Here is a 15,041-nt window from a genome sequence, read left to right as displayed (position 1 = left end):
TGATGTGATCCACTCTTTTAATGTTAGTGAGGACACGAGCAGCAGCGTTCTGAATCAGCTGCAGCTTTCAGATGGATTTTTTTGTCAGCCCTGTGAATACACTATTGCAGTAGTCAAGTCTACTGAAGATAAAAGCATGGACAAGCTTTTCTAAATCCTGTTGTGACATTAGTTTTTTAATCCTAGATAATGTTCCTCAGGTGATAGTATGCAGACTTAATAACTGTTGTAATGTGACTGTTGAAATTCAGGTCCGATTCCATCGCTACACCTGTGTCAGGGACTTTTTATTACTTACGCCAAGGAGGTTACGCTTGCTGTGTTTTGTCGGGATCATGGTAAAACGTCTTGCAAAATTATCGTGAAACTTGTTTGGAGGGTGTTGCATAAGTTAAGGAAAAACACACTACGTTTTAGAGCCAATCCTCAGTACATGGTGTATATATATATAAGCGCTTCGAGATTTTTCTTGGCAGATGAGAAGCGCTATATAAATTAAATGTATTATTATTTATTATATGCAATATTTCTTTCTTATGGAAACAGCCTTGGCTCAGGTCTGCGCTCTATGAGTTTCCTTCTTGCAATTCAGTTTGATGGAGAATTCTATTTAATGAGAACTGAGGTGCTTTCTTGTTGGTCTTTATTAAAACATGAGCCCCCCCCCTCCTTGGCACTAAGCATGGACTGGCAGCTGTTGCACAAGAAGCTCATATGACCACCGGCTGTGTGTGTTTGTGAGATCATATGAGCATAATCACCTCTCCATCTTGATTAATAAATAATGATCAGAGACAGTGCAGCCATGAACTGAGGTGGCAGCTCTGGCTGTGCTGGCTAAGTCGACCCGTGTGGCAATTTTAAGTCCAAAGCCTTTCGAAGCCAACCCCCCCCTCCCACCTTCAACACTGGTTACCGATTAATGCCATTTCACTGACCTCCCATCTGTCTGCTTGCTTTTTAGTTTCTTAATCCTGTCATTTTCATACTGTGAAGCTTAGGTTTGCCTGGCAAAGGGGCTGCATACACACACACACACACACACACACACACACACACACACACACACACACACACACACACACACACACACACACACACACACACACACACACAGAGACAGACACACAGCCTGCTGGTGCGAAGGAGCTAAAGCTTAATTGCTGTCAGTGGCAGTACAGATGGCTGCATTAACTGAAGTTAAAACAACCCTTATATAAAATCTCTTATGTAACTTCCAAGGACAGCCCCACACTGCCACTGCTTTAATGACTCTAACTGTCTAAATATATCCAAGAACGACAGCAAACCAATCACTCTCTCATTTGTGGAAATCTTAGACCTGCACCTACATGTCTTTGGTTGAAAAAGTGAATTCCGTGGTGATTCATTACACTCCTGCTATTCTGAGACAAACTCCTGCTCTCCTGTAGAAAGTCACAAGAGACAAATGTGACTTTTGTGGTTTGAGAATAGCTCAAAGTTTCTTACAGGTAACTGCAGGTCAGCACAAGTAAAAGTTCATCAGCCTGATGTAGTTAAAATACCCTTCTTTTGTTTGCAGACATTCCCTGCATCCATTGTTGTCTTTTATTTAGCACCTTTTGCACTGCCCTTACCAACAATGCATGGTATCCTTTTTCTCAGTACAAACTGAATCACTTTGTTAATTTCCAAAAATGAAGCCTCCCAGGAACCCAATTTACAAAAAACAATGACACAGGCAGCTACATCAATTTCACTGTGAATCTTTCTGATTATTAATGATTCATCATTTGAAATTATATACCAGGTAAAAGCTTAAAATCAGTACTTTCCTTTGCTTTTCGAAGCGTGGTATCGGGAGCGGTTGTGGGGGGGGGGTGTGGCTGTCAATGGTGAAGTTGAAATTCTGGATGGCTCTGGTACGGGATGGGGGGCCGATGATGATGTCTGATTTGGCACTGTTCAGTTGGAGATAGTTTGTTTGCATCCATGCTTTTATTTCTGAGAGACAGTTGGTGAGAGTGGAGTGTGTTGTGGGGGTGATGGTTTTTGTTGAGATATAAAGTTGGATGTCATGGTGTAGCAGTGAAATGGTTGTGGCGACGAATGATTTTGCCAAGGGGGAGCATGTAGAGGATGAAGAGGAGGGGGCCAAGCACCGAACCCTGGGGGACGCCTTGGGACAGAGGAGAAGTGGAGGAGGTGCAGTTGTTGATGTTGATAAACTGATGTCTGTCGGTGAGGTAGGATTTCAGCCAGGAGAGTGCAGTGTCGGTGATGTTGAGTGATGATTCGAGGAGGGACAGCAGGATGGTGTGGTTGATGGTGTCGAATGCTGCGGTGAGGATGAGGATGTTCATGTTGCCTGAGTCAGAGGAGAGGAGGAGGAGGTTGTTTGTGACATCACAATCACATAACAGAAATGAGGGGCAATATCCATGATCACAACATGTAAAACACGCCATATTCAACACAGACTAGTGTGTGCAGGTGTAGTTCTCAGTGAACCATTGTATGTGGTCTTCTTTTAAATGTGTTCTTCATTATCTCATAGCTAACCTATGTTTGTTCTCCGTGTCCTCTGCAGGACAGCGTGGGCGAGGTGTCGCAGTTCAGACCATCATGCCCTTTGCTCTAGCAGCAGCACCGGAAGTGTGTGTGTGAGCGACCCTGGCTGGCTCTGCTGGGATGAACATGCCACTGCACCAAATCTCTGTCATCCCCCGTGATGTCACCTCATCGCGGGTGTCCGGCAGTGGGAAGGCTAAGGACAAGGACAAGCAGGTCTGTGAAGAGTTCAATAGGCCATGCATCTGAGGATGGTGGAAGCTATAAAGTGTTTTCATCCTACAGAGATATTCTGCAATAGCAAGGGCGGGTTCTGGCCCTAAGTCTGAAAAATGACTTGCAGATCAATCTTATGTCAGACAATTTTGATATATTTTCTACATATGCCTCACCAAGTCTAGTAGAGAAGAAAGATTTGATTTGTCTAATGAAGTAAAAGGAGAGCCTGGGTAGTTTCAGAAAGTGGCCAAACAAGTGTCTGAGTGTTGTTCATCTGGAGCAAAAGAGGAAGTAGGGTAACATTGTTATTAAGAGATAAAGTCTGCAGAAGGAGGAGTTGGGGGAGAAAGCTCAACAAAACATAGAACCACACACAGAAGACCGCTGTTTGTTTTCTCTTTCCTATTGACGGGGCGCTTTGTTTCTTTCACCATGAGGAGTGGTAAATATTGATCACACTGTTATTGTTGAACTACAAAGGTTTGATATTGAAATCATTTTGACCCAAACCATTATCCTATCCTGTTTGTTCTTTAACTAACTAAACCTCAACCATTACGTTGTCACATCAAAAAGCTGACTTTTTTTGGCAGCCATTTGTTGCTGATATTCACTCAAACTCTCATAGTTTCCTCGGATGATGAACTGCTTATTAACACTCAGTCTATTCCCCCCAGTGTTTTTCTGGAGGGAATAGACTGAGGATGCATTTTGTTGTTTAATTTATTTTGAGGACTTGTTGAAAAGTTCTCCATTATCTGTAAGTGTGCATGGCTGCCAGGAATAATGAAAATACACTATTCATGAGTGTGTGAATATATTTAATAAAGTCATCCCTCTGGAAAAAAATGATTGGCTACCATTTTAAAAAACAAATGAAAACGAATTCCCTCAGTCTTTACTCCAGCAAACAAAACCTAAATGTGGTCTTGTGTCAGTTTTTGTGTTATCATTGTTTTCATGTGGCAGAGTTAATGTTGTCATATCAGCGCCACATTAAGTTATGCTCTACTTACTGTCACTCACACACCCACCGGAAAAACATTTCTGCCAAATGCCTTTAAAAACATTATTATCATGTCTGTTCCTTTTTATTCATTGCCTTCAAACTTGGTTTGACAGTGTAAAATGGCTATTTTCTTTATCCATGTCCTAGAATACTAAGACATGATGAATGCAGAAATGTTAAGACAAATGTCAACTAGATGTAGACTAAAGCTAATTTAATTCGAAATGACAAGCGTTAAAGGGGAGGGGAAAGTTACACCAGCTGTCCTCCAGTCATTCACCACAGAACAATCAGGAAGTTCATTTTCTCATGCCAGCGGTGTCAATCCTAACACCGCAATATAAATTCTGCTTTACAACGTTTCTCTCACAAATAAATTATTTCTGTGCTGCCTGTGGGTTTAGCAGGGGTTTTGCATCTAATGAGGATCGTCAGAGTTTGTTATGCTTTTCTATTGTCAAAGCCGCCTGAAGGGCATCTGGCTTAGCAGTTTATTAGTGGACCAAATATAGGATTTGGTACCTTGTTCGTGGGGTTTTTTAAATCGTTTCTACCTCAGATTTACAAAAGGAAAGCGTAAAATCACCACATGAGAGAACTTTTATTCATCGTATTGGCTGCTTTGAAAGGTATTCTATTTTTGTTACTCAGGAAAGCTCCCACATGATATTTGTTTGAAATATGGGCCTGATGTAATCTTTCAGGCATGTGCCTTGGAGAGGATTTAAGCTAAATCTAAAGCGTTCATCTGCACCTATCACAGATTTCTAAATTGAGGACTTTTGACCTTGAATTCTGGATTTTCTCTGAGTCCAAATACGACTCTCTTTCTCTGAAACCCCCTCGCATCGGGATGTCATTATGAGTTGCCAGTAATACCAAAGAAAGTCAGGTGTACAATCAAATGCAGCTCATCAATCTTTACTTTCTTTCCCTGGCTCTTCCTTTGTACTACAGGAGCATCAAACGGCACAGTAAAGTGCTCTCGGAGTGCAGTTGCTTTTTTTGAGCTGTGGAACAAAGCGAGGTGCTAAGACAATATGTCCGCCCTTTCTACTTGGCCTCATCGGTGCACAATAGATCCGGGGCGCTGAGTGCAGCAGCACAGGTGTTCTTAAGAGGTTTCTTCATGCTGCATATGGAGCTGTTTCCACCTGCTGTGCTGTAGAAGTCATAGTACACACTTTAAACCTCCCAGGACATTATGTGTTTTTACTTTACACACACACACACACACACACACACACACACACACACACACACACACACACACGCACGCACACGCACACACCACTCTGAAGTCTCAATTGTTGCCTAATCTCAAGCTGAAACCATGCCTTGTCATTGCAGAAGTGAAAGTAAACCCAGGCTCCCTTGTTTCATTTGCTGCAATAGGTTTCATTTCATGCAAATCCCTGTGTTAAATATGAGCTGAAAAAGCTTTTGGTATAATGCATGGTTAACAGGATTAAAGAGGTTTAAACTGTGAGAGCAGTCGTAGCAAGGTTACCTTCTGCTGGGAAATAAGAGAGAAACTGTAAGCTGTATAATGTCGGGGGGCTTTTTAGTCTCCGTGCCGCCATGTTTGCTAACTGTGTAAAGATCCAAGCCTGCATCTCTGTGCTCAGCTACGCTCTCCCCCGTCTGTCTCCTGCTGGCGTAGCCTCCTTTTTCTCCCCCAGAGGAATAAGTGGATAAACAGCAGCGAGTCCCGTCCTCCCTGTGGAACCATCGGCAGAGTCGATAAAGGAGAAACCGAGTTTAGGAGAAGAGAGTGTTTTTCTTTGAATACTGATTAGCTCGAGAGTCCTGGAGGTGTGTGAGTGCGTGCCCAGATTTGAGTCACAGAGCACCAGTCCATCTGGCCCTCTGAGACAACACAACTGGTCTTTTAGCGCCGCAAGAAAAAAAGCAGAACTTTCCTCTACTTAGAATTCAGAGTTAGTCATCTGCTGCTGTAGAGAGCAACACATCTTTAACTGTTGCTGGCCCTCGCTGGCCTCCCTCCTCCAGATCCACTCAAGTCCATTTGTCTTCCCTGAAATCCTCTTTAGGTGTGCTTGTGGGTACTTTCTGTGCTCACTGTGGGTCCTCCATTTTGGTAAATAGACTAAGAAATATTTTTTAAAACTTTTTCAAAAGACTGGGAGAGTGTTTTTATTTTGGAGAAAATGTAAGTTTCCTGACAGTTCTCAGCCATGGCAAATAACACGGTCAGATTGATTTGAGTCTGGGGTTTCTGATAAGACGAGCAGTGAATGGATTAGGCATGACTTGACAATGAACTAATCTCTGTCACAGGTTGACAGGTTGGGAAGGACGAAATGCTGTGATATATCTTGGAAATTCATACTGAGCTGCTATCGTTTTGTTTACTTTTGAAATAAAGTCATTTACACAAGCAGCGTGTGAGTTCTGTACATGCAGCAGAGCTGAGAAATACAGCCGAGCCTCAGTGGATGCAGCTGTACCTTTTTAACTTTCCACGTTAACACATGGATTCACACCAACATGCATGACCTAGCTCGCACTGGTATTATAATTAGCAGTATATTTCTGAACACTGTCATACTTGTTCCCTGCCCTTTTGATGTCACAAGTACTTTTCATGAGAGAACAGAGAGCGCTTGAAGCTTTGTCCTTCAATAAGCTTGTGTCAGAGTCCAAGGACAGCGAAGACTCCCCGTCTGTCCTCTGATGTTTGGCGGTTTAATAACAGTGTCCGCCGCAGAGCTCCGGGGCACTGATCCTGGTCTCCACAAAGCCCAACTCCATCAAACATTGACCACCACAGCAAAGACTTTCAACACAAGCCCCAGGCTAGACAGGGACTGTTTAATGTGTCTGTCTTTGCTGATTTAACTAAGCTTTAGTGACATAACTTGTTCACTTGAAACTGTGACACTTCTCTTTGGCTGCAGTAGAAGCATTTTGGCTGATATATAGGATAGCAGTGTATCCTGTTTACAGCCAGCATGTAAATTGCTTTGGATTAAAGCCTCAGATAAATGAAATGGAATGTGTAATCTTTAAAAAACATTATTCAAAAACATATTTTTAAACGTTATAAGATTATTTGAAAAATATGTTTTTCAGGCACTGAAACCTTTTCCAAACATTTTGTTGATCTAAACTGTCCAAATGCCCCTCCAGACACTGTGCCCAGGGGCAGCAAATGGAAATGCCATGATAATTACCCAGAAAGACTTTGGGCGTGGTAAACTAGGCATTCACATAAGGAATAAACTGCATGTGGTGTGGTCACTCGTTATCGGAGGCAGAGGATGCAATTTTGCAGAAGACTCAAACACAAAATACTCAGTTATTGATATTGGTGTTTACAAACAAAATACACAAATTCTCCAGTGTCTATCCAATTAATATTCAGGTTAAACACATTCAATATGTGCACACAATCCGTGCAAATATTGTGTGCACATATTTTTCACACGAAAACACAACATGTTCCTCCTGGTGTTGATGTTCTGAGGCCAAACAGGTTCCCCCAGCATGTCTACAAAGCAGAAGCTGGTGAGGGAAGATAAGACTTGGCAGAATGGGATTCTCTCTATTCTGGTAGTCACTTTCATAAAGGTATGAACGTTGTGTCAGCAAAATAACCTACTTTCCATACTTTATACTCTTCAAACATCCAGTCATAAGCTGCTGATATACATTTAATGCAAGTCATAACTGAGTTAAAAGTGCAGAAAGTTAGAGAAATCGTTTTTTCTGTGTACTGGTAGTAGGGCAGTATGGCTGTAAATAACTTGATTTGATGTATTTCATTATAATTGAAGATTTTGTTTTGATTCAAAGTCAAATCTGCACATTGATTATTTTGTTAGAGAGAGTCCTAAAGTGATAACAGAAAGAAGCAGCCTATTTGAGAAACTCAAAGCACTCAATGTTTGACAATTTTTCTTAAAAATAGCTTAAATTAAATAATTTAATTTCAGTGTGTCAATACCCATGGTGTATTTTCTGTCGATCATTTACCTGCTGCTTTTATTTTGTCTATCTCTTGACTCTCTCTATCTGAGCCTCTCTTTGTGGAAACACACATGCGAGGACAGGCAGGTACACATTAACACACCTAAATGCCGGCCACTGGTGTTGTTATAGTCAGTCAGTCCTGGAGGAGCCAGCTGCTCTGAGCCACTTGACGCTGAAGTGTTAAAAATCATAATTAAATAAGGAAGAGTAGACAAGACGGCCGGGCCTTAGAGGGCCTTCACTGTTGTAAGGAAGGACTTTGCCTCACCTTGTTCAATTTATTATCCCCTGTGATCGCTCCAAGGGTTATTTACTTTTTTTTGGAAGCCTTGACACTTGCTATATTAAGTTTTAGACATCGATTATAATTGACCTTTAGCAGCAGAAAATAGACATTCAGAGGCATAGCAGGACATAAGAATAGTCCCTTTAGCTGCTCTGTTTTTTAATAGTTTTTTAGATAGATGTTGGAGAGGAATAAGAGTTTGCTTTGTCTGTGGTGTGAGATTTCAGCTCCTAGTTTCAGAAGAGCAGCTATTAGCAGAGGAAGAGACATTCAGAGAAGACAGTGTCTTGTAATTAACCCCATCACCCTCTGCCCACACACACATATATTTAGCACTTACACTCACAGATCAAAATGAAGGCTTTTGCTGCGAAATAAGGGGACTTGGAAAGCCGCTCTCACAGGTAAAACATAATTTCAAACGATAATCTCACAATTTGCATATTATGTTGGCCCTATTACCTTATCCGACAGATGTATAGCTATTAACCTACTAACCTACAGATATTAGTTCAGCCTGTCACACACGACAGGAACTGAAAGTGCACCTTAAAGGTGACCTATCATGCAAAATGTACTTTTGTACGTCTTTTATACATGAATATATGTCCCCGGTGTTCCAGGGAACTCACCAAGTGTCAGAAAACACAACCCTCTCTATTTTCCTCCATACCCAAATCTCTTAAAAAGGGGCTGCAACGGATCTGATACAGACTGATCCAGATTTGAACACTTCTGTGACGTCACAGAAGTGGCGCTACGGCTATTGGGCCAACTCCACCAATCAGGAGGAGACAGCCACGGACATTGCCGTTCGAAAGCGCTGGAGACGCTGTAGTACATATGCCAGGCCTGTAGATGGTGCTGTTCTCACAGAATCAGCCCATGCAAAGACAGTGTTAAATTGAGCGAAATCAGGAATGGCTAAAATGCATGATCTGTTTGGTATTTGGAAAAATAAAAAGTATAAATATGCCTTATATAGGTATGGTCCTACACTATATTATTCAAACATAGCATGATAGCTGTGCTCTCAGCTGTGAAAGCCACCAATTTCTCCAGAATGAATTTAAAGAAACCTATTTCATTTTTATACACGGCTACCAAGTTGCATTTCTACAATTATAGATGTCAGTGAAGAGCCAGCAGATAACCGGAGATGGATGGAGATGAACACAAAATTTTTTTGTTGTTGTAATTGTTAGGGAATAATTCTCCTAATAATTCTGTCTTTACTATCTAACCTTTTTGCCCTTTGACATTTATGACCAACCCTGACTGTTATCTCCCTTAAGGAGATGGGCTGTTCCCAGTTTATGACCGGTCAACTCTCGGCCACAAGTGGTTTATGGTTTACAGTGGAACACTTCCTTCTTTGTGTTTCTGGACACCAAGGTGTGTAACCTTCGAGGCCATTAAGGGTCTGACAAATGATTCAGTGCGCCCAGATGTTTAGGCTATCTCAAATATGTTGATTACTCTCTGTAAACTAGTTAAAAGGTCTATCGAGAGAGAGGCTCTTCAGAATTGATGTGGCAACCCTCCCGTGCAGTCAGAACCTCTGGCTGCTGTGACTTGTGATGTGAATTCTCCGGCCGATACTCGTAATAAACCATCAGTGTTTGACATCAAAGCTCCAATTCTCCTCGTGTCTCTCTGAGTCCTGACTCTCCATTGCTACAGAAGTTTCCCTTACAGTAATTAATGAAGTTATTTCCAGAAGGGAGAAATTAAATCACCACAGGAAAGGCTGCATGTGCCGTCCTGCTGCCTCAGTCTCTCAATTCAGAGTGCTTCTGTCGCACTTCTGTTTACAGGAAGGTGTCTCTGCGGGCTGACTGAGGACACCGTTTAATTGCCCCTGACATGACTCCTGTGACTCACATGGCCCCAAACATTCAGCCACTAGCATCCTCTTATTCATCTTCCTGAGAAGACACTGCAGATGTTTCCTTGCCGCAGCCTGTCGTCTGGGTCTGTGGAGTCTGACGCACAATGGCTGCCTGATTTATGCTATTCATATGCAGCTGTACACTCAGCTGTATAATGAGTCTATAATAGGACTCATAGCTCTGTCATACACCATTGTCGTGGCCAGTATGTGGCGAGAACACAGGCACATAATAAGCCTCTTGTGCTTTAAGTGAAAGATGGGAAGTCGCATGCTTTCCAGTCAAATATGATAATGAGATTCACAATTGTCAGAGGACAGAGACTGCATCTTGTTTTTTTCCTGTCCCTGTCTCTCTTGCTGTTTTTCTCCAACTTCTCCTCCTCTGCATCCTCCCACCTCCTCTTATTTTTCATCCTCCTCCATCGTCCTCTCGTGGCGTTATCCAGTGGAAGATTAGCGCTGTTAATCTCTCCGCCTATGGATTCTCTGGTGTGACCACACTGTGAACTCCTTGTTGCTGTCTGGCTGTCTGCGGAAGCCGATGCCTAATGGCTGCAGATGTTAACTTAATTGCAGACTTTAACTTGTCCCTATAAAATGCTATGGCAGCTTATTCTGTAATCCTGCTACCATGACTTATGAACCGCATAGTGGGCTCATCACCCCTAGCCATCTGTTCTAGTGTATTCTTCTGTTGTGAAAATACCTTTTCTGTGTATGAGGACAATCCTTTTAGGCATCCAGTTTGCCTCTAGATATCTCAACTTCGGTCTATTAATCCTAGTGACTTTGTTGACCAATTGACTTTTCATCTAGGGCCATTATCAGGTAGGACTTTGTCCATAATTAAGTCATGCCCATAGTTCTTCTCTGGCCATATTCTGTAATAGATGAATAGAGTAGTAAGAGTTACACCATTTCTATTGGTTATGATGGCAAAATGCATACAATAGATCCTATATAAATAAACTTGCCTTGCCTTTAGTTTTGGGAAACAGTAACATCTTTGACTGACGGGCAAGAAACAGGTGGTACAATTATAACATCCTACAATGCTTGATATATTTCTTATCGCACAGCAAAATTGACTTAAAATGCAACAGCAAGAAGGGCAGGTCAAAGTTAAAGCACATAGTTGGTTGATTGAAGGCAATTATTTTCAATTTGGCTAACCTGACTTATTTCTGATGATGTCTCCTGATAACAACAATTAGTGTGATGAGTATGATGATATTATTGGCTATAGGGAGAATGGGCCAATCTATTCAAATGAGATTCAAGCTGTAAAAAGCTGTTTCTGTCCTATATCCTTGTTTGTGTAGGACCAGGGCTGCAGTCGGATAATCCAAAAATCAGCTCCTAAATTCTAACCCTATCGTCGTATTGACCTCTGAGTGAAACGTCATGGGGTTAAGGGATAGTGGATAGGAGAATTCAAAAGGACTTAGGAGAAGAGACTACTTTAGAGAATCCGACTGCACTTTCACTATCCAACGTGTTTATGATGCGCCAGCGGACGTCATAAATGTGCGCCTGCTGCTGTGGGGAAACTATGGAAACTACAGTTTTCTATACAGCGGACTACAACATGGAACGAGGGACTACTGTAAACTCATCTAGAGACTCTGCACCGTGCTCTGATGCTGTTGTTTTATGCTTTATGAACTTGGACAACAGAGAAACATATTCTACATGACCAAAGCTTGAATTGAAATAAAAAAGGAAAGTGAAACTTATGCTAGTCACCCTCTCCCTCCGGTCCACATTAATACAAATGATCCCAATATGATGAACTATGAAAAGATCTTAAAATAAATACAAATGTAGGCTATTTATTATAAACGTTAGTCCTTAACATCTATCACTGTGTATATCACCACTCAATCATATTTTAAAAGTTGAACAAACCCCACACAGCTCTGTGAAATGTTGACTTTATTTGATCATTTCAGTAAAAACTAACGTTCATATTTCTCTTTTTGATTATAATACTGATGAACTTTGGCAACTTACCACATACGTTTTAAAATGCTTAATAAGCACCGTAACTTTCATGATATAATTTCTCGGTCATAATCGGTTGTTTCCGTGAACGGCTGACTGTTGTGTGATGGCAAATGCTGCGGCTGCAAGGCATTGTGGGGCAGCATTTTCTCCTCTCCTTTCGGTGAGGGAGGTCCAGTGGTTCCTAAGCTAAAGGACGTTATAAAGGAAGTTTGAAACCTCCTTTCCTATCATAGAGAATTCGAACGGCACTTATCATGGCTGCCACTGAGGGACTTCCGGCCGGGTCATTTCACTCGGTTAGGAAAGTTTGTCAAGGTTCCTAAGCTAAATGGACTATTCGACTGCAGCCCAGGACTTGATTCACAGTGCACCGCTGTACTGTGCGACCTAAATAACATGGTGAAATAAACAGTCATTACTTTCAAATGTAGGTTGCAAGGATTTCTTTTTTCAGGATGGAACAAAGTACGACTGATTTACTGTGGTTGTTGCCAAAGAATAGAGACTATAATTAGCATGCCCTAAATCATTCTGAGCAACATAAATAACACCTCACTTGGACATATTTGATTTAAAGATGTCTGTTAAATGTAGCCAGTGGAAATCTCCTCTTGTTAGTAATTAATCACACTTGAGCGTTTCTCTGTAGGCTGCCACATACTGTCATACTGTATGTAGACATTATTCAGGGATTGTTTCAGTAGCTCAGGTTTTCAAAAGTAAAGCTGCAGCTTACATCTGTGTGAGCTTTTTTACGATTAAAAATGAAAGCAGTCCACAGCCACTTGTAATATTTACACAACCAATATGAAAAGGTACCTAACAACAGAGAAACAAAGACAGCATTAAGCTTTCACAGGTCACTGGGATAAAACACTGCTCTATTTCTTCCTTTGGCAAACATCACAGGAAGGAAAACAATAAAAGAAAGAAGTACATATTCATATTAGTACAACTATGACATTTTAAATGATTAGGTGTTTAAGGAAATTGAATCCTCAATAAGTGGAGAATTTTTTCCCCTCGTTTTAACTGTGCCGTGTGCCGCTGTGTGATGTAAAAAGTGATACCAAATAAGAACATGGTATTGGCAGATATAACATGATCTGGATTAGCAGTGGGAACTATAATCGCCTGCATGCACATTATGTGTAAAGAAATACATAATTTACAACTTTAATCTGTTGAGAAAAATGCCCATTCCCATTGATGTCAGTCAGGGATATTTGTTGCCCCTGCTGCGGTGATCTCAATCTGTATTTATTTGAAACTAAATGTCAGTAGAAATGAATCAGTTTTGTTTCCAAATGAAAGGTGAACCCACTGTATACTACACACATTTAACCAATGGACAAACCTCCTATGTGTTCCCTACTATGCTTTTCAGCAGAAAGAGAATCTGTCCTTGTTATCTTGAAAAGAAAGAAGAAAGACAGCGTTCACAAAGAGCTCCTGAAGGCAGAGTAGAACACCAGATGTTTGTCTGCACCTTGAAGCCTGAAGCAACTCTCAACAAACATTCCTCTTCTGAGGCTTGTTTGGAAAGAAAAGATATCTCTTTACTCTTTAGAGCTGTACTCTTAGACATTATACACAAAAAGAGCACATCGTTAAGAGGTTTTTATGCAAATGACTTGCTACTGCAGGTACAGTTTGAGACAAATCGTCTTGACCCTGGGAAGTGAATTTTGCCATTATTGCACCCACTGGACCAATTGAAGACAAAAGCGTAAGTGATAAAGATAATGGGTAGCTAGAGTCATGATGCCATATGTCACGGGTCATAAGCCACTATTCAACCCATGAAATTGTGTTCACAGTGCTTATCTTATCCCTCCTTAGCCTGTGGATGGTGCAGCTGCATGAAGGCACTAGTACCTGGTCTCCTCTGTAGCGTTCAGAGACATTTACTGTACCTCCGTCTACCAAGGACTGAGTCCAGGTAGAGCGCTGAACAAGCACTGATAGAGGGCCCAGGTGAGAGAATAAAAAGATAAGGTGAACGAGAGCACAATTACGCCGAGTTGTAAACAACTCGAAGGAAGTGGGAGCGAGACAGGAGCATGTTGTTGCCGTAGAAACAGAGCAAGGACCTATAAGAGTAGTATTGGCAAGACTGAAGCAGCGGAGGCAGATTGTGGAGAAGTAGTCTGCCGTTCACTCCAACATGCCTCAGCATTCTGTCAGAGCTGTCAAACTGTTTATGTGCCAGGAGCGCTGTGCTTTCCCACTTTGCTCCATCAATGACTTCTCAGGGAGTGGTGTCCCCGAGGGCCGGTGGCATCCACCATCTAAACAGTCTCATAATTACAAGACTTTTAGCAAGGTCAACCTGATGCAGAGAAATGTGTTCTCTGTGTAAGAGCCGAAGCTTTGGGTACTTGCTGTTGGTGCTTAATCATTTTTGATTGATGTGTTTATTTGAACCCATGGCACTTTCCAAACATGCCTTAGAAGGCTGGTGGCTACTTTATTAAACGCTACCTTAGGTCACTCGCCATGGGTGGAAGTAATCGTGCTCTGTCTTTTGAATGCTTGCCTGCACAAAGACCATTTTTCCTTCTCTTGCAGGGCTGTTGCTCCTCTCAGGCTTTCTCCTAGATTATGGTTGTGCTATATAAGTGAACAATAAAATGCTCAGGCCACTGAAACAAGAGGAGCATGGGGGACAAGCAGGCAGAGAGAATGAGTCATCACCATGCAAAAACAACCTCCAAGGACTTTAGAGCTGCTCCCTAAACCCCCGCTCTTTTTGTCTCTCTCTTTCCACAAGGACAACATACCGCTTCTCTGAATCTAGTTTAAGGCTAACAAACTAAATTGAATGAATTGCTTCTTTTTGGCAGACACACTGAGAAGCAAACACGCTTCTTAAACTAACAGAAATATTTGAGTATTCTTTGCACACACTTGCAGATGCGCCCATTGTTCGTTTCAGCCTTGTCCCCCAAACAAGTGGAGGCCAGGGTCGCAGCAGATGCTCAGCTTTTTGGAGAATCAGAAGTGTTTCAATGTGTTTATGTGAGAGGACACATTCATCTATTGGTTCTGACGCTGCTGTCACATCATGAAACTTT

At 41.7% G+C, this 15,041-nt stretch overlaps 2 protein-coding genes across 2 annotated transcripts in view; one reads left to right on the top strand and one right to left on the bottom strand.

Moving 5' to 3' along the window:
* The window catches only part of LOC104951079 (uncharacterized), a 4,221-nt gene extending 1,876 nt beyond the window's left edge, over positions 1 to 2,345 (bottom strand). Inside the window, 1 exon segment of the mRNA XM_010777723.1 lies at positions 2,102 to 2,345. Coding sequence (XP_010776025.1) covers positions 2,102 to 2,345 — 244 coding nt within the window.
* Positions 1 to 15,041, top strand: part of marchf8 (membrane-associated ring finger (C3HC4) 8) — a 115,150-nt gene that overhangs the window by 50,444 nt on the left and 49,665 nt on the right. Inside the window, exon 2 of the mRNA XM_010777711.1 lies at positions 2,573 to 2,769. Coding sequence (XP_010776013.1) covers positions 2,680 to 2,769 — 90 coding nt within the window. The 5' untranslated portion in view covers positions 2,573 to 2,679. The remainder of the gene's footprint in view (positions 1 to 2,572; positions 2,770 to 15,041) is intronic.

This window comes from Notothenia coriiceps, unplaced genomic scaffold (assembly GCF_000735185.1).
Source record: "Notothenia coriiceps isolate Sejong01 unplaced genomic scaffold, NC01 NC01_scaffold00000339, whole genome shotgun sequence".
In the NCBI taxonomy this organism is placed as follows: Eukaryota; Metazoa; Chordata; class Actinopteri; order Perciformes; family Nototheniidae; genus Notothenia; species Notothenia coriiceps.
Note: the sequence above shows the minus strand (reverse complement) of the source record. Positions and strands in the feature narration are given on the sequence as shown.